Genomic DNA, 19,115 nt, shown 5'->3' on the forward strand with positions numbered 1-19,115 from the left:
GTGTGAAATAACCAGGTGTCTGTTTCGCCCCAGGGCCAGGGTCAGTGTTTGTGCTGGGGACCCTGAAGGGCAGGAGGAAGGAGGGAGCGGCTTCCTGGAAGGCCAGCCCAGAGTTCCAGACCAAATGATGTCCACAACATGTACCACTGCGCTGCGATGCTCCGGCTGCGCCCAGGGAGGGATTTGGGCTCCACAGCAGCAGAGCATCCCTGGACTGGCTGTCGTTCTGGGCCCCTCCTGTGGGGCTCGAGGCCATTCGGCCCCCAAATTCCTAGGGACAGAAAGGGAACTTTGGGGGCTCTGCCTCAACTCTTTCGAGGGAAGGCATTTGGATCGGGGTGTCCCTTGCACCTGCCATGGCCTGGTGAGTTCACCGGAAGATTCCCGGTTTATAAGAAGCGCCTGCAGCCCAGCCAAACCCCGGAATTCTGCAAAAAAGCACCTCAGTTTTAAACCCCAAAGAACCTCATCTCTTCCCAGCCAGGCAAAGAAAATTAGCTCGCTTTCCCTGAAGCCCTATTTTGGTTAAATTCTACCACTTTTCCTAAATGGCTCGTCTTAACATAATCCAGGAGACTTCTGGACTATTACAAAACTATCCACCCCCTAAGTGCTTGTGAGTGTGCAAGTAGGACTTTCCTATCCTTTACTTTATGTCCCCTCCTTCTGACAGTACAGAAACAGAGATTAGGGAGCTTTGGAAGAGAAATGACTGGGCTGGGAAGGCTAGACTGCAAACGGAAAAGGGATTTTGCAGTTACCACCCACCCCCAGACCTAGCTTCCAATATGTGATGGACAAGCCTATTTTAGAAGTCACCAGGACTTCTGATGGGGAGTTGGCTTTAATTATGCACAATGTGATATCATTTTCCTTCCCAGATTGGGAAAGAGTTAATTCTTTCCCAAAGACCATAGTTGCCCTTGTCTTTTCAACCTGATTCAGAGATGTAATAAAATATGAAGCAAATTTATGATCTGTTTCAAGCATTTTATTGCTGTATTTTTAAATTCATATATGCACATATAAGAACTATGATCTGTGAATAATTTGAAATGCTACACTAGAATGATACATTTTAGATAAAACATAACCATATCTTTATATAATTGTCTCAGATTAAAATAAAAAAGAAAAATAGATTTCTAATGTGGACCAAACTGAAAAACTAATGACAGCCATAAACTGCTAACCAACCATAAATTAACATCTTCATCAAATGCTAAAATGGTATCAGTGGTTATATAAAGCAATTATTATTTCTCTTTATAAGTTTTAGAATAAAGTTCAGGGATATTTAAAGGACCCATTATTTACAAATGCTTCCCAATTCTAAAGATTTCATAATTTTATTAGGAGGATGGTTGCAACTCAAATCTGCTATGTTAATAGGGATGTTTAGAGATGAGAATTTAGTTTTAGACATAAAAATGCTTCATGGCCTAACCTCATTCTATGCATTTACTCTGCTCTGGCAATTATTGAAGAACTTGGTGTAAGGATTTCTTTGTTAATATCCTTATATCTGCTTAGAAAATGGAAGACAAATAATTTCTTCTTGTGAGTGAGACTGAGATTATGTACCCAAGTGGTTAAAACATTAAAACATGCACTGTCTAGTCAAGCAAGTGCAGCTGCATTTGCCACGTATAGTTTCTTTCTGAAGAGCTATGGTCAAAATTCAAGTGCAAAGTGCAGCTTGTCCCCTCCATCTAAGACTTCCATGAAAAAAAAAAAAAGATTTTCCTAACCAGGCCTCCACAGAAACATGAATAGCCATGAAGGAGGAAAGGAAATCTATCTATTAAATCTATAAATGTATCAGAAAGCAGGAGCAGTAAATAACTTACATTTTCTACTGCAGAAGCATCAAGCAAATACATTGTTTAAAGTGTAGATTTCTCGAGAAAGTGAAATTAAGAAAAATCTGGAATTATTCAACAAAGTAAGCTCTTTTTAACAACTTAGAAAAATTTTTTTTTTTTTATGAAAACAAAACACTGATTTGAATTATGGAGGATCTGGGTGGAACACATACATACTCAAATTACTTCTGCCACTCTGGTGTTACTTCTGTGTGTTGCCCTTCTGTGGATAAACATCTCCAAAGGTCAGGGATTAACTAAGATCTTCAGTTGGCTGAGTCCTGCATTGTTTAGTCTGAGGACTTTGTTTTTAAAAAATGAATACTATTTTTATAGCTTTCCTTGTAAGTCTAAAATTAGTTAAAAATAAAGTTAAAAAAATACCAAATTTTAAAATATATGGAGAAATTACTACTTTCTGTATGCTTTTAGATTTAAAAATTCAAAAGTGATTTCAAATACTTCAAAAATATTCCATCTAAAGTATAAAACAAAGGCATTTATAAAATTTTAAATATATTGGCCAGTTCTTAGAAGTTATGGAATGAAAGTCTATTTCATTTCAACAGTAATTTGAATCTCAAAGACAAAATCATTTACTTAAAAATGTGGGTTGTCATGTAATGATGACATACATTTCATGTGAACTATAATGGTTAGTTTTTAGAAATAAAAGTTATATGGAGTGAACATTCTCTTGCAAACAAGAATCACCAGCTAATATGTGCTTTATAAGTGTTTAAATTTGACCCAATGACAAACCATCAGGTACTAGTACCTTTACCTGTTACTTCCATCACCCTAGCTTCTTCCATGAGCAAAGAACATAAATTGTAAGGGAAATAAAATACCTTATGAGTTTATCTCTAAATATTTACTTTATAGGTAGTCTGCAGTATATCATGTCTGCTAAGTCACTTCAGTCGTGTCCGACTCTGTGTGACCCCATAGACGGCAGCCCACCAGGCTCCCCCATCCCTGGGATTCTCCAGGCAAGAACACTGGAGTGGGTTGCCATTTCCTTCTCCAATATCATGTCTATCATTATAAAAATGAATACAGTTAGGAATTAAGAACATAAGCTATACCTCAAAAAAATTAACAAAAAACTGTATCACATTTAAAATTATCCAGCATAGCCATTGAGTATTTTTTTTTCCTATTCAACTATATTCTGAGTAGAAAATGCAGAGTATTACCCACATGACCATGGATAATGCCAGACAGTTCTGCAAAATTATTGTTTATTTAGTAAGTGTGTTTTAGAGTAAAACTGAAACCCAAGATGATTATTTCATAGATTGTCCATTTAACGACATAATTGACCCTAAGTGTTCAACCATACTGAACTGCCTAGTTCCAACGAACAGAAACACCCTCAGAGTCCAAGGCAGTCCTTTAAAACATGGATGAATTCTTTCTTAGGAAAGCTAAGAGTCCCAGTGAAACACTGTATGTATGGTGACTGAAGGAGCCACATTTCATCAACACTCTTCTGTGTTCTGTGTTTTATTTACAGCTAGCATTTCAGCTCGTGAATACACAGAATACTGTCCAAATATTACTCAGCTTCATTCACTATCTGTGGTAAAGTTATCTACAGAAAACAAAGACCACGTCTCTTTTCTGTAGAGAGAAACAGAATCTCTCTCCCATTCTTGTTTTCTTATACATCGCTCCACAGAATCATAGTCTATAATCATAATCTATTATTAAGAACAGCAGCCTAGCAAGGTCAACCTTGTTAAAATAAAGTTTAAAAACTTATTAGTCACTGATACTCTTGTTATGTTTTTATTTCCCACATAAATACGTGAAACTATACTGAAAAATGGGCTTCCCCGGTAGCTCAGCAGTAAAGAATCCACCTGCAATGCAGGAGACACAGAGACATGGGTTCTATATCTGGGTTGGGAAGATCCCCTGAAGAAGCAAATGAATGGCAACCCACTCCAGTATTCTTGCTGGGAAACTCCATGGACAGAGGAGCCTGGCAGGCTACAGTCTATAGGGTCGCAAAGAGTTGGACACAACTGAAGTGACTGAGTATACATGCATGAATACTGAAAAATGTTCTGAATGTAACAATTAATGTTCTTTTACTGAAAATATGAGAAAATAAGAATACATATGTATATGGTGGGAAAGATGAGGGTCTGAGGATCTCCAGACAGCAAAATTATTTCCCAAATCATTTACTAACTGTAATAAAATCTTCTGTCACCCAACATGCTCCTAGTAGGAAAATAAGGAGACAATCATTCACCTGTGCTTTAAAAGTTAATTTATTGGCTCATTGCATATTAAAAAAAAACACACACACATTAAATTGACTTACAAAACATTTGCATTTCTTACCTAAAATCTTTTCAAGATAATTTGCTTCCTCATAAATCCACCTATATACCATTTTAAAATTAAGAGTATTAAATATTTAAGATTTCTTTTTACAATATAGAGACTCTCCTGCTTAAAAAATACTTGAAAATGTTAAGTGTTGTCAATTACTCCTTTTAAAAATTGTTCAGTAGAGATTTTCACAAATTAAATTCATCTTACTCAAGAAAATATTATAAACAAAGTAAACATTTAAGCCAAATATTTCCAACACCAATGATCACTGACTCAGATTAACACTCTGAAATAGAGTAAGTAATAGAAACATTAGAGAGTTTTATGTGATCACCTACTGTAATTTAAAATAATGCTACAGGGAACTTAATCTTGGCTTGCTAACTTTTTCCTAATTGAGCATGTGAATATGAATACCTAATAATGCAATTCGGTAAATAATGGCTTGCAATACTGGCAAATTTAATAGGTTAAATCAGTGTACATTCTCAGGGCGTATAATTCTTGTTTTAAAATTATTGATGTTATTTTATACTAAGATCAAAACCTAGATAATTTTTGTGCTTTGACCTTTGAAATTGTTTTAAGATTTCATGGCTCAATTAGAAGGGTTAGTTTATAGAAAGGGTACTCAAATTATTTTTCATAAGAAAATAAACAGAAGCAATCATGCAAATTTTGAGCATAGAAGCTCCTTTGCCTTAGACTTGTGACCCAAACTTAATGATAAAATTGACAAAATATAATGAAGTGTGTCAGGAAGGCCAAACAAGGCAGATAAAAGTTTCCAAATAGGTTGCTTACCAACATTCTTTATTTAGTGACAAATAGCTTTTTCCTGAATATCTTCAGAGCATTTAGTTTTTGCTAAATGATGCCTCAGTTGGTCACTGATATAAAATAATACTGCTAGTCATTCATTTTCTTCAATTTGACATTTAGAAGGGGGGCTGTAAAAATGAAAAGGGTGGGTTTTTACTATATGTAAAATACAGTTTTTAAAAAATTCTGATGCCTCGGTGACTGTATTTTGTTTTGGACATCTTTAAACATATAATCACAATACTGGATGTATATGTTTTGTTGTATCTAATTAGGCACATAGTAATTTCTCACTGCAGAACACATATTTGGAATGAGTGATGGAAGGTCAGTTAGAATGAGTGTTGAATCAGAATTTTAAAACAGTTTTAGGAAGATGAATTTATTACAACTACATTTATAATAAATTAGTTGGATATATACTGCTTTCTCTAATAAACTGTGTGTTCTTAAAGAGGGTAATCCAGTGCATAGTATCAGTCTAAGAGGAAATGCTCAATAAATGTTTGACTGAATAAATGACTAATCCTTTAACCAATAACAAAAAATGCTTCCCTTTAACAAATATATACAAACAGTTTTTAATTTAAAAGGCACAGCGTTGTCCAAGTATCTTCTTACAACTTTACATTTGGATATTGCATTACACTTTTCAAAATAAGTTCACACATCTTACTGTGTTCAATCCTCATAATGAACCCTGGCATCCAAAAGCCATATTATTTTTATTTTGCAAATATGGAAACACTGAGAGGCAAAGTGACTTGTTGATAATAGTAAATCAATTGTGTCATAGCTAAATTTCATGTCTTTTAACTTATTTCTCTATGACATTTATTCTATTCATAGACAATCTTTAATGACCAGGTTTAAGCCTGTCACAAGACTCCATCCATTGCTTTTATATAATATTTCCACCCTTAATTCCTTTCACTATAAATTAAGCAGAAATTAGAATGGAATGCTTTTCTGTGCTCTCTCTGCTATAGCAACACAGAAGTGTGCTACTAAGATGAATTTAATAATCCGGAGGTTTCCACATCAGGCAATATGGTGGAATAGAGGTCCTAGTACAAAACGAATGGGCTCTACTTTGTGGCAGGGTGGGATAAAGGTTGCAGCCCAAGGCGGGTAGGACATGTGTGCATGCACGTGTGTGTGGGTTTAATCCAAGACCTGTGCACAAAGGCAAGAACTTGCAGAGGCAACATCTTCAGTAAGTGACTAGAAAGAAACCTCACTCCACAGAGGACTGGGTATTCTTGCTTATCCCTACTCACAGGTTGCAATCTGGCTGACTTAGGGCCAGAACCCACCCTATCTATGCAGTTTCCCATGTGTGTGTGCTCAGTCGCTTCAGTCACGTCCGACTGTTTGTGACCAGATGGACCGTAGCCTGCTAGTCTCCTCTGTCCATGGGATTCTGCAGGCAAGAATACTGGAGTGGGTTGCCCTTTCCTTCTCCACCCAGGGATTGAACCCACATCTCCTGTATTGGAGGCGGATTTGTTACCACTGAGCCACTAGGAAAGCCCATGTAGTTTCCCGTCCCCTCTCATAATACTCAAGGTGAAATTTTAAATTGATCTGAATTTGATAGTAACAGCAGCCAGGTGAAAGCAAACACAAATTTTCTCTGGAGGTGTGAACTTTAAACTCGGGTCTTAAAAAAAAATTCCAGAGATAAAATTCCAAAGAACGAGTCCACTAAACAAGCAATTCCGAGGAAGAGTTAAAAGAAAAACAAAATACAGGATCAGACCCATAAAACACTGATGATGTGGAAATACCAGATATGAATATAAGTTTCTTAATATATTTTTAAAATGAAAGAAGATATTGAGTGTATGATGAAGGAACAAGATACTATCAAAAATGACCAGGCAGATAGAGAATTCTCAAATTGAAAATGTAACCACTAAATTTATCAGACTCAGGGGAATTGAAATCTGAAAGCTGACAAATTGACGGCTGGCACCCTGGCTCAGATCAGCTCTGGAGACCCCATAGAAGGGAGAGGGTAGTGAGGATCTGAGTGTGAAACACAAGAAGTCTAGAGCATCTCAGAGAATGGAGGCTGTCACAGACTGTTGTCTGTGTGTGTGGGTGTAGGGGGGTGGTGCTGACGACAGGGCTCGTGGCAGCCCAGGGTGGAGGGGGGGCATGCAGTAGTGAGAGGATGGGTGGGGGCAAGAGTTTTAGGTTCTGCTTTGGCCTTTCCCCCAGATTAACTGTCCCACCAACATAGTTTACATCACTGGGTGAATAGAGCACTGAAACATCATGGGTACACATTATGAGATACTACACAGTAGTTAGAAGTAATAGATCAAATACATATAAAGTAATACTTTTAAAGTATAGTGCTTAGTAAAAAATTAAGAAGAATATGATGTATAGAATAGACATTTATGAAAATTAAAAAACACATACACCCAAGATAATAACATATGTTTTATAAAAACACCTACAAATAAAAAGATACATACCAAACACAGAATATTTCCTGATGATGGGGAAGGGTATAATGGTAGGGCTTAGGGATAGAATAGAATGAGTAAATAAAGCCTTGTTTGGACCAATTATAATTGTGTACCGTGAACTAAGGGGTATAAGGCATGTGATCACTCAATCCTGTGAACCTGAGGTTAAAATAAAAAGACAGAAGAAACAAACCCAATGGATGAGTTAAAGAGTAGAATAAACTGAAAGCGATATAAAGATCCAAAGAAATGGCCTAGAATGTAAATTAGAGATAAAAAAAAAATACAAGGGGAAAAGGTCAAACCACATGGACTGTAAACAAGATACAGAGCTGAAAGAGGAAATTTTCAAAGAGATAATCGTGAACATTCTACGCTTGATGAAAGGCACCATGGCATGCAAGCACAATAAACAGAAACTAAGAGCGTCAAAGACAAAGAGAGCACGTTAAAGCTGTCAGAGGAAAGAGGTAGACTACCTACTGAATAATTAAACCGAATGAAGGCTACGCTCTTAACAACATGAGATATCAAAACAGGAAAAAAGGCAAACTCAGGAATGAGGACAAAAGGAAAGCATCTTCAAATTGGCAAAAACAAAGTTTAGACTGACAGATCTTCACTAAGGAGCATTTAGTGCATGAACTTCAGGAAGGAGAAAAATAGATGCTAGAAAAGCTATTAGGCTACTAAATATGGTTCAGTATTTTATAATGTTATTTTAAAGATAAATTTCCTTTTCAAAAATGAAAGCAAATTTCTGAAATACTAGAAGTTTCAATGAAATAACTAGAACTTATAACTAGAAGTTCCCATGAAATAACTGGGCTTATTTACCTGCTTTGCCTGTTTATATATGGCATCAGCATTCAAGTTGAATGACAAACCATCATTTGGCAATCTGATATTAGCAATCTTTGAATCATCCAGCCGATGCTGCATTTTGGCATATGGAATTACACTGCATTACATAATGGTGTAATTCAAATACTACAAATCAAATCCCAGTCCAAGAGGTGAGGCATCAAGAACAAACACTGCTCTCTAGTTTCTCAGTTGATATAAATCGAAGCATTCAGGAACGTTAATTACAATACCGGCATAACCCTTACAGTTTACACTGGAGTCAAATGCTATAATCAATCCTGTAATGATCTCAACATTTACTCCTACAATAAACCTAATACTAATGTCTAGGGCAATTGCTGAATATATAATAGGTTTTGTGTGTTCTTATACTGATAAATCTTACCAGTATCTAACTTGAACATGAGTAGCCTTATATAACAAGAAATTTTGTTTTACTGAGCCACAGTATACAAAGTAATAAAGTACATTTATGGATGATTAAATATTGAAGTGAAGTTGAAGCATTTAATCTACTGCAAACCTCATTTAATGCAAACGTACCCCAGCAATATAGATATTATTGATATTATACTTGAAGGGAACATTTTCATCTAGTGTATCTCGTGGAAATTTAATTTCCTTCTTCTCTGAGAACTTGGAATTTGTTAGACTGTGTCCATTTACAGCATAAATTTCCATTAGTACATAAAGCGTATTTTTACATATTATAGAAGAATTTTTGACTTAACAAAATCCCACAGTGTCAGATCTATTACTGTGAAGGCACACTTACAATGACGTTTGCAAATCACAATATGTAGAAACTTAAAAAAAGCTACTTTAAATTTATTATTATGTTGATTTTGATGTCCATTTTCATGCTACCATCTTTTTTTTATGATGGGTTTTGTGATCAAGTATAGATGGGACTGATCTCAGATCAAATAGAAATTGGCATTTTTAAAACAAACAAAGCAATTACACTTGAAGAAATTAAAAACAAATAGATGAACTGAGGACATTTAGGTTAGTTTTCTAGATAGATTTCTCTCCTTTCCTTTTAGCTTAAGATTTTATTTTGTACCTAAATAAAACATCAGAGTCTGGGTAAGGAATACCAAACAAAAAGCGGCTATAGTTTAGTTCTAACGGCTTATTATCAATTATTTCTAAATCAAAGTAAGTTAAAAGCACAACCAACAATTGCTTTATTTCAACCATGGCCAAAAATCGGCCTGGACATTTGCTGACTCCCAATCCAAATGGCAAGTGGTAATACTTCAGCTTTTTCCCTCTTTTAAAAAAGGTGGTTTTCTTCTTACCATTTTCTGTAAAACGATCAAATCTAAACTCCTGTAAAGAAGAAAACAGCATGTTAAAACAAAAAAATTCCATGAAAAAGTTTGAGTTCAGTTCACAAGGATGCTAGCTCTCCTTGCCCATCTTAAAAGGTTTCTTTTAATGTAGCAAACGAAAGTTATGACCAACCTAGATAGCATATTCAAAAGCAGAGACATTACTTTGCCAACAAAGGTCCGTCTAGTCAAGGCTATGGTTTTTCCTGTGGTCATGTACGGATGTGAGAGTTGGACTGTGAAGAAGGCTGAGTGCCGAAGAATTGATGCTTTTGAACTGTGGTGTTGGAGAAGACTCTTGAGAGTCCCTTGGACTGCAAGGAGATCCAACTAGTCCATTCTAAATGAGATCAGCCCTGGGATTTCTTTGGAAGGAATGATGCTAAAGCTGAAACTCTAGTACTTTGGCCACCTCATGCGAAGAGTTGACTCATTGGAAAAGACTGTGATGCTGGGAGGGATTGGGGGCAGGAGGAGAAGGGGACGACAGAGGATGAGATGGCTGGATGGCATCACTGACTCAATGAACATGAGTCTGAGTGAACTCTGGGAGTTGGTGATGGACAGGGAGGCCTGGCGTGCTGCGATTCATGAGGTCGTAAAGAGTAGGACACGACTGAGTGACTGAACTGAACTGAACTGAAGTGCAAATCAGGTATGAACTTTCAAAAATCTCCAATGTTATTAGACATTTACTCCTCTCATATCAAACAGAAATCCAGACTCTTCTGTAGGACCTCTCTTCACATTTTTTCCTATGCTAAGTATAGAGGCAGTATTTCTGTTTTTGTTCTCTAAAATCGGTCTCGACTTAATGACACCTGACATACCAAGGCTGGGGGAAAGAGAAGGGCAAGGCCTCCACGGTTACTAGGGAATAGTGAATTCTACTGACCAGAGAGGCTGCTGGAGAGGGCAATGGCACCCCACTCCAGTACTCTTGCCTGGAAAATCCCATGGACGGAGGGGCCTGGTGGGCTGCAGTCCATGGGGTCGCACAGAGTCAGACACGACTGAAGCGACTTAGCAGCAGCAGCAGAGAGGCTGCTACAGATGGACAAGTAGGATGAGTTTAGGATTCAGTGCTTATGTTTGGATGAAACAGATATGAAATAATAAGATTCACATTAAGCACCAGAAAAGAAGAGCACTAAGATACAAAGTCTGTCTGGATTGCTTTTTGATGTTTTATTGACTTTCTTCTATGACAGTTCTCTTTAGAATGAGTGTTCCTTGGGTTAACTCTCTTGGTTTCTGATATGTTTTCATAAACAAGTAATATTATTTGTTACAGAAAATTATGGGACTGGTTTATGGAAGGTGTTTGGTCCGCCATCTTAATTTACTCTCAGTTGAGTTTCTGAGAGGACACTGAGCGACCTTATTTCAGCCCATGGTAAATTAAACCATTGATTAGATTAATGCACGTGGCATGCATGACAACGACGAAGTCTGTCCTGTATGCCGTGCTCATTAGCATTAGACCTGCTCAGCACACAACTTTGCCATGAACTATGAAGCCAGAGGCAAAGAAGCAGGTCAGACCGAAGGCATTCAGATTACAGCAAAAACCCCACAGTACAGATAGATTCTGACTCTATCACAAATGATCTAATTTTCTCGCTCAACGCCAATATTCATGTCAGTGAAACCATTTCCTTTAAAAGTATTGGTTTTACCCTCATTTACCTAGGATACTGATTTTGATAACTAATTAAGCTTTTAAAACACGTCTTGGGTAGTTTCTATTCCACCCCTGCCCCGTAAACTTGCAAGCTGATGAGATCATAATGGGAAAATTAATCTGCATCAGAATGCAAGCATATTTTGCCATAGAGAGTTCTGGGATATATCTGAATAGGATCTACCAGTGCTAACCTATAAATACCTGTCCATCCTTGGAGCATGGATAAGGACATTCTCTGTGGACATCGACTTTGTTACTAGAGATGGAATTACAACTTGGCACTGTATCTCAGTAAATCTTTTTTCGTTACTGGAGCCCAGGCCTGCCTGCCTGAGTTCAATACTGCAGCTTCCTCCTTCTCAGTGACCAATCTAAGATCGTGCTCTTCTCAAGAGTTCTTTGCCTAGGCCAAACCAGTGGATATCACTTTTACATTTGAAAAGCTCTCACTGCAGTCAGTCTCATAGTTTAAGTCAGAATATACAGAAGGAAAATTTAGCTTGAGTTATGACTTCATAGTATGCTGATATCATAAATAAGCCAGACACTGTTATGGCATCTTGATTTTCTTTTGTATACATGGATATACAGCTGAGAAGCCACAGTGACCAACAAAAAATGCCTAAATCTTCCTTCTCCCCTGCCACCTTCAGCGAGTGCACATGCAACTCCCTCAGACTTCTAGTCAATCAGTAATATCACTTGTTCAATTTTCCATCACCTCCCAGTCAATTTCCTCACAATAAATATCAAAGAAATTCCTATTTAGTTGTTTATATTATGGACCAAGAAAGGAAGAGGCCAATTTCTTTTGTTCTGTGGCTACCATCAAGCTCAAAGGCAATATGGGCATACATAGCAATTTTTTTTTTTTTTTGATGTGGACCATTTTCAAAACCTTTATTGAATTTGTTACAATACTGCTTCTGTTTTATGGTGTTTTTTTTTTTTTTTTTTGGCCATGAGGCATGTGGGATCTTAGCTCCATAATCAAGGATTGAACCTGCATCCCTTGCATTGGAAGGTGAAGTCTTAACCACTGGACTGCCGGGGAAGTCCCCATAAATAGCTTTTTGTGTTAAAATTTCTTTTCAGTCTGTCTTCCTTTGCCAGGACATGGAGAACCTGAGCAGGTTCCATGTTATTAGGAAGGGCTTGTGACAGCTGCTAGAAGTATAGTCTGTTTTGTTTTTTTAATAAAAGAAGGGGTATAATAGTCTCACTTCAGAGATTTTGAGGTCACAGCGACATAGAACAAAAAGTCAGGAAGCTTGAGATGCCGTGATCTTTGATCAGGAACACGATTAAAATAGGATCCATCACATGGCAGTACACTGCCATAACAGTTCAGTGCTACACAATTAAGGGACTGTTAAATGCAGTATTATTCAATGGATGAGAAGAGAACAATCCTGAGAGACAAGCATTAGGCACCCAGATTCCCCACGGCTCCTCTGCTGATTGTCTACTCCTCCACTGGTTGCTCCCCATTATCATTCTTCTGTGTGACCTACTGAGGCACCCATCATGGTGATCATGTTGCTCCAGCCTCTGACTGATTCCGGACAGGGTGTGTGAACCAGTCTCTCAGGGCTACAGGTGAAGAGTCTGTGGGGCCATCTGGGAGAATGTCCCTTCTCGTGAAGAAGGAAACGTAGTGAAAGGGTTCCCCACTCTTCCTACTCTGGATCTGGTTAGATGAGAATAAGATCCCTGCAAGGCCGCAGCAATTCTGTCACCAGGCTGAAGACGAAGCTAACCCACAGGAGATGGCAGAGCCAAGAACTCCCAAGAGATGAGACTCGTCACACTGTCTTATTTATCTCTATATTTTCAAAGTCCCCACCGGAGTGCTGTGCACATAGTGAGGTTCTATGTATGTTTGTTGAATTAATGAATAAATACATGACAATAAAGTATATTTTAAAAGCAATCTTCAAGCTTTTGAAGAAAACAGAGATATTGAATGAGTAAATAAAGATGGGAAGAATGAAGAGTAGATGAATATTCAAATAGAAAATGTTTACAAATAGAAAGTGGTATACTATTTAGCGCTAGAAATAAAGATTGGGTAGACGATACAATTTCCTGGATAGAGAAGAATTTTGGGTCTGAGTGACTGAGGAACATTGCATAACACCCTAATCTGAGTTCTCCAAATTTTATGTTTAGTTCAAGTCAACAGCTTTTTTTTTTTTTTTTAAGCATTTCCAGCATGTGAAGGAAGTACTAAAGTTTAAAAAGGCATAGAGACTTCCCTGGTGGTTAATAGTGGTTAAGACTCCATGCCTCTAATGCAGGGGTGTGGGTTTGATCTCTGATTGGAGAACTAAGACCCCACATGCTATGTGGTGTGGCCATGAAAATATTTTTAAAAAGTAAAAGACATAAAACATAGTCTTGTTGGAGTAGTTATAGGTGTTCATATCCATATGATCAGCTCTTGTAGTCACTCAATTCATCATTTTGGGTTTAGGAATCTGGATTAGATAAAAGATATGACTTTCTAGAAATAAAAACTGTCACTATTTTGAATGTATGACTAAGAGGCTGCACACTTGCCCTGGTTTATAGCCAGACCTCCTGGGAGCAAGATGACTAAGTACAGAGATTTCTTTTTTTATCTCCGTGACTTGGATTCCAATCAGTGGTGCGCTGTGGCCAGTTTGTACCAGTAAGAAAGGGTACACATCTCTTCCCCACACTATGTTCAGGGTCTTCACGTTGGTAGCAGGAAATCAGTGAAGATGAGAGCGTTTACACCATGACAATTGACAAAATCAGGGTTTTGCAGAGTGCTGGTTTGCCAGCACATTGCTGGTTCCAATATGGTAGGAATGCAAGTGCCAGTTCACTAGCGGAGCAGAAATCCTCTCAACACGGAGCATGTGGTTATAAGAACACAGCCGCATCATAAGGACTAATCCCTAAATAATAAGCTCTTAAGGACACGGGCCTTTGATATATCTATATCATCCATTATGCACATCAATGTGCTTTCTGGATAGTAGATGCTCAATATAGGTTTATTTTGTTGAAATGTACTAATGGCACAATCTATATTCCAGTTTGAGAGACACAAAATCATGAGACTGTTTTCACATTTGTCATGATCTGTGTATTTTAATAACAGTGACAATAATCTGAAGAATATTGATGAAACAATTTTTACAGTAATTTAGAATTTTTTCAAGGGCTTTCAAACTCATTTATCATTTTTTAATCCCTGCGCCCCTGAGAAGTAGACTGGGAAGGCTTGTATGACATTAACTCAGAGCTTTGGGGTTGGTAGGGGGTACTCCAATGGCTTTGTAATTACTTTGTTTCACTGTGTCTTTCTTTAGAGGCTATTTGGTTATAGAAATGCATCACCATCTAAAACGTTGGCTCTTTCTTCCTATGGGCCAGCTTCCCTTTATACCTTAGCACCTCCACAGAGAAACCAACCAATACATTTGGTCTTCTCCACAGCTCTACTTTTGGATGCTTCATTTTGCCAGAAAAGTAATCATCACCATTTACTAATTACTTGAAAGCCAGTGGCTAGAATTCTGGTTGACAATTGACATAAATTTGAGGAAGCTTCCAGAAAATTTTAAAGGTACCCATTTAAAAAGGTACCCATTCCGAGTTAATTAAGAGATCATCCAGACTTTCTTGGGTGGCATTTAGATGGATAAAGAAGGAAGAAGAAAGAACTGGGAAGGGGGGGTTTCCTTTGTTCTCGCCCACTGTTTTAAATTTCACTTGCCAATCTGTTTTCCCACATCAGCATGTGCCACCTGACAGGCTAACATCACAATAAGCTAAGGAACCCACATTTAGGAAAAAATAATTCTTGGTACAGGTTACATGCTGGTAGCTTATAGGCCCAATTAGGTATCCAAACATTTTTTGTTTAGCCCACATTGTGTTCAGACTTAATTTTTCCAAACATTTAAAAATTCTAACTTTCACCCAAAAGTCTGTTTTTGAAGTTTAAAAAACTAATAATAAAAATGACTTGATTACATCAGGTCTATGTGCTAATAAGAACTGAGGGTTGGTTCAGAAGCAGCCAAATGATCTCACATGCCTCTTGGGCAGTCCTTTCACCAGAGTTTTTACCACTCCCAATGGTATTGCAATATTTACACACAAGCCACCCTATCTATTGGATCTAATTAGGCCCAGGATACATTTGAGTGTGTGGTCTCTGCAGTGATTTAACATTTTAACTGAAGTATAATTTCACTTTCAGAACACTCACCCATCTCAGCACTTCCTATTTGCTTCCTTCTATGGGTACCCTCCTGAGTGCCAGGCACTGAGAAATCAGAGAAGGTTGAGGACAGGCTCTCTCTGCTCCAAGAACTTATAGGATATGGGCACATGAGTAAACAAGTCACTGCAAGATACCGTGGGCTGTGCCCCCTCACACAGACTACACAGGCCAGAGGGAGCAGTGGCAGATTCTCTGAGGAATGATGTGGAAATCAGGGACCTTGTCAAAGATGGTGACTAAGAGAGAGTCTTGTGAAGTCAACTGGAGTCTCTCGGTAGACAAGTCAAGAGGGACATTAAACAATAGACAGATGTGTGAGGAAAGAGGTGCCCTGCTTTTAGAATATTCTAGGGTCTCTTGGGCTTGAACATCCTGAAACCATGCCTCACTGGTTGGGAGCAACCCATCTTTTGCTGAAGATTCTCAGTCTCCACGTTCTCCAAGAATAACTGTACTTATATCTGGAGTTCGTCTTTTCCATGATTTTGGCCTAACAGCTAGTGGTTGTTTTCTGTATCTAAGGAAAGCCAGGTCTTCCTATATCTGTCGGGTACCAAAGTCAGGCAGTGAGGAATATGAGCCTTTGATAAGCTCCTGGGACAATGCTGTCAGTGACAAATAACCAAGGACAGAACTTTCCAGAATTTTCTTCTCTTTTCTTACTCTTGGCACATGATGGTTTTAGGAATGGGCATCTGTTCTATGAGCATCAACAGCATCTACTTATTGTTATCCTAAGTTATTAAGCGCAATAGAAATCAACCCACGAGCCTGAGAAGAGTGAGTGCTCAGTAAACGTTTATAGAATGAATGATTATGTAAGACTTTGCCAAACATATAAAATTGGTTCTGCCCCATACCATTTTTTTTCTGTGCCAGTAGCTATCACATTTCACCATTCCACAACTAATTTCAAGGGAACAATATCACAACAAAAATTAGCTAGTTGATTTTAACATTAGTCAGGCATAACTGACTAAGTTTAAGTCTGGTAAATAGTACAGAATGCTCATCAAGTCAAGTTAGAGCTGTCCTAATGATGCTAACTCGGGGTTCACAGTACTGCAATTTTGTTCTTCCCACCAATTTAGTATGAGGCAAACCCTTCTGACTACTATTTATTATGTATAGTTTCGGGGTTGCTATTTAGCATTGTACAGAAAAAACATAATTGAGCACATTTCCAATGTTTACCTTTGATACTGGGTTGACAAAAAATTTTGTTTGGGTTTTTCCATAAGATGTTTAACTTCCTAAAAGTCTAATCCATGAGTCTAACTCATGGGGGCAAGGCTGGGGATACAGACGAGGAGGAGCCCAGAAATTCTTAATGACAGTTATGGTTGGGTAAACATTTATTATTTGTTGATGACTTGAATGTTGATTTTACTATCATGACATGAATGGTAAATTTAATGACAGTGGAATAATCACAAAATAGAAACACAAAGTGGAAATTAAATGAAAAATTGTAGATAAAAATGAAACTGTTTTCAAATTCTAAAGTATTTTTCAAAGATTAGCTATTTACTTGCTTTATTTATTGAACATCTAACTATGTGTGGATTTTTTTTTTATATTTACAAACGTGGAGATGAAGCTTGTTGTTTGCACAATGTTCATTCACTCACTAATACCCAACTTCTGATTTGCCATTATTAGTTAAGTAAGACCTCTTCTGAAACACACAGAAACTATATATATATTCTCCCCTCACTTAGGAAATTTTGTCTTTGCTGATGAAATAAATGCAAACTATCTCATTGTATTTGAAGTCTGTCCCTTTCTAATTAATTTTAAAAATTCAACCAGATTTTAAACCAGCTTGGCTGTCAAACACCTTAGAAATTGGGTTTAGAAGTGGTTCAGCTCTAAACTGCTCAGAAAGTGCATGGAAGTTTCTCTTTGAAACATGGTATTTTACATATAAAAACCACTGCAGCAACAACCTGACTCCCTGAGAAGCACAGGCAGAAGACTGCTTGCAATTTGCATGCAGGTGCTGAACCTCTGAAGTGGTATTAAGGGATGAGCCAGGGTGGATTAATTTCCAGTCTTTGATATTCATTAACTCCAGCTTCAGAAAAAAATACAAGGAGATGACACAATTACCCTCAGAGCTTCACCCGTGAGCAGCAGCTTTACAATCTCAAGTTCACAGTGCCATCCTAATTGATCAAGAAGGGGCACATGCCTTTAGTAAGAGGTGAAAAAGTAGAGAGCTTAACTATAGCAGTGATGGTATCGGACTCTGGGACAGTCAAGCCCACACTGGAAACACTTAGCACAACAGTCTACCAGTGTTTCTTCTCTAAGTGACCTGTCAACAGCTAGCCCTCCATGGTTTTGTAATACATCTCTGCCATGCAAGACTTAATTTTGGCCTAAAGTGACTAGTGTCCATTGTGGTATCAATGTTCATTTCACTTGATGAAACTAGAGTTTAGTCTCATCTCTGTATTTTTATTTATAGATCACAAAACCTTTGAAAGAGAGGTCCTTAAGAAAACCTCTCAGTAAATAGGATGGTGTTTCCATTGGAAGGAAAAACTGGAGTCATTAAGCTCTCTCAAATTCTTTCTGGAACAAGGTGGCAAAAGAAAGAGAGACCATGAGGGAAGGAATGTGCTTGCAGCATCTAAGAGGGAGCGATGCTGGCTGGATGTTTACTTACATCTGGAGCTTCAAAGATTTCAGGGTCGTGGTGTAAGATGGGAGGAAAGATGACGACAAAATCTCCCTTTCGCAGACAGCAGTCCTGGCTCTCTAAATGAAGTGTCAAGTCCTCTTGAACGAAACGAAAGATGCCAGAAAAGGAGCAGAGTCGCAAAACCTCGAGAATGGTACTTTCTGAAAGAAACAGGCAAGCATCATTTTTATTAAAATACGACTGCGTTTGAAAAGTACTCTCATTTAACCATCAAAGCTCATTACTAATAACTTCAATTGACAGGGAAATCCTTTCCCAATCAGATCCATCAGAGCAGCAAGAGGGAGTGGATGCGGGCTCTGGATGGGAGAGGAGGAGGGGAGGGGTGAGATAGTGTGGGGCATTTCACAGGCAAGACACAACTCTGCTGTACTGGGACAGAAAGTCATTAATTAGGATTTTTTTGTAGGAAAGATTGATCTGCAAGACAGGAAAGCTGTGTTGGGGTACACTCTTTGGAAATTAAAACTGTATCCCAGTTAAAGTACACCCCTGGTGAGTTATTTCACCAACCTTCTGAAGAACAGCGATGCCTTCAAAGCCAGGCTTAGGCATTTAATATCCACTTAGGCAGTTAATAGTAAAATAATTGTAGTAGTGCTTTCTGAGACAGCTTAACACTTAATTTCTTTTATGCTAGCTGTAAATAAAATGTGAGTCAGCATTTGCTGGAAAAATTTCAAAGGGAAAATACTTTGAGAGTATTCAGAAGAAAACCAGATTTCTCT

At 37.8% G+C, this 19,115-nt stretch overlaps 1 protein-coding gene across 1 annotated transcript in view; it reads right to left on the reverse strand.

The window, feature by feature from the left end:
- Window positions 1-4,132: 4,132 nt before the first annotated feature.
- The window catches only part of LOC133260476 (cytochrome P450 7B1), a 172,940-nt gene continuing 157,957 nt past the window's right edge, over window positions 4,133-19,115 (reverse strand). The window contains exons 5-6 of the mRNA XM_061438863.1: window positions 18,352-18,527; window positions 4,133-9,724 (exon numbers count right to left, since the gene is read on the reverse strand). Of these exons, the coding sequence (XP_061294847.1) occupies window positions 9,437-9,724; window positions 18,352-18,527 (464 nt within the window). The 3' untranslated portion in view covers window positions 4,133-9,436. The remainder of the gene's footprint in view (window positions 9,725-18,351; window positions 18,528-19,115) is intronic.

Source organism: Bos javanicus, chromosome 14 (genome assembly GCF_032452875.1).
Source record: "Bos javanicus breed banteng chromosome 14, ARS-OSU_banteng_1.0, whole genome shotgun sequence".
Classification (NCBI taxonomy): Eukaryota; Metazoa; Chordata; class Mammalia; order Artiodactyla; family Bovidae; genus Bos; species Bos javanicus.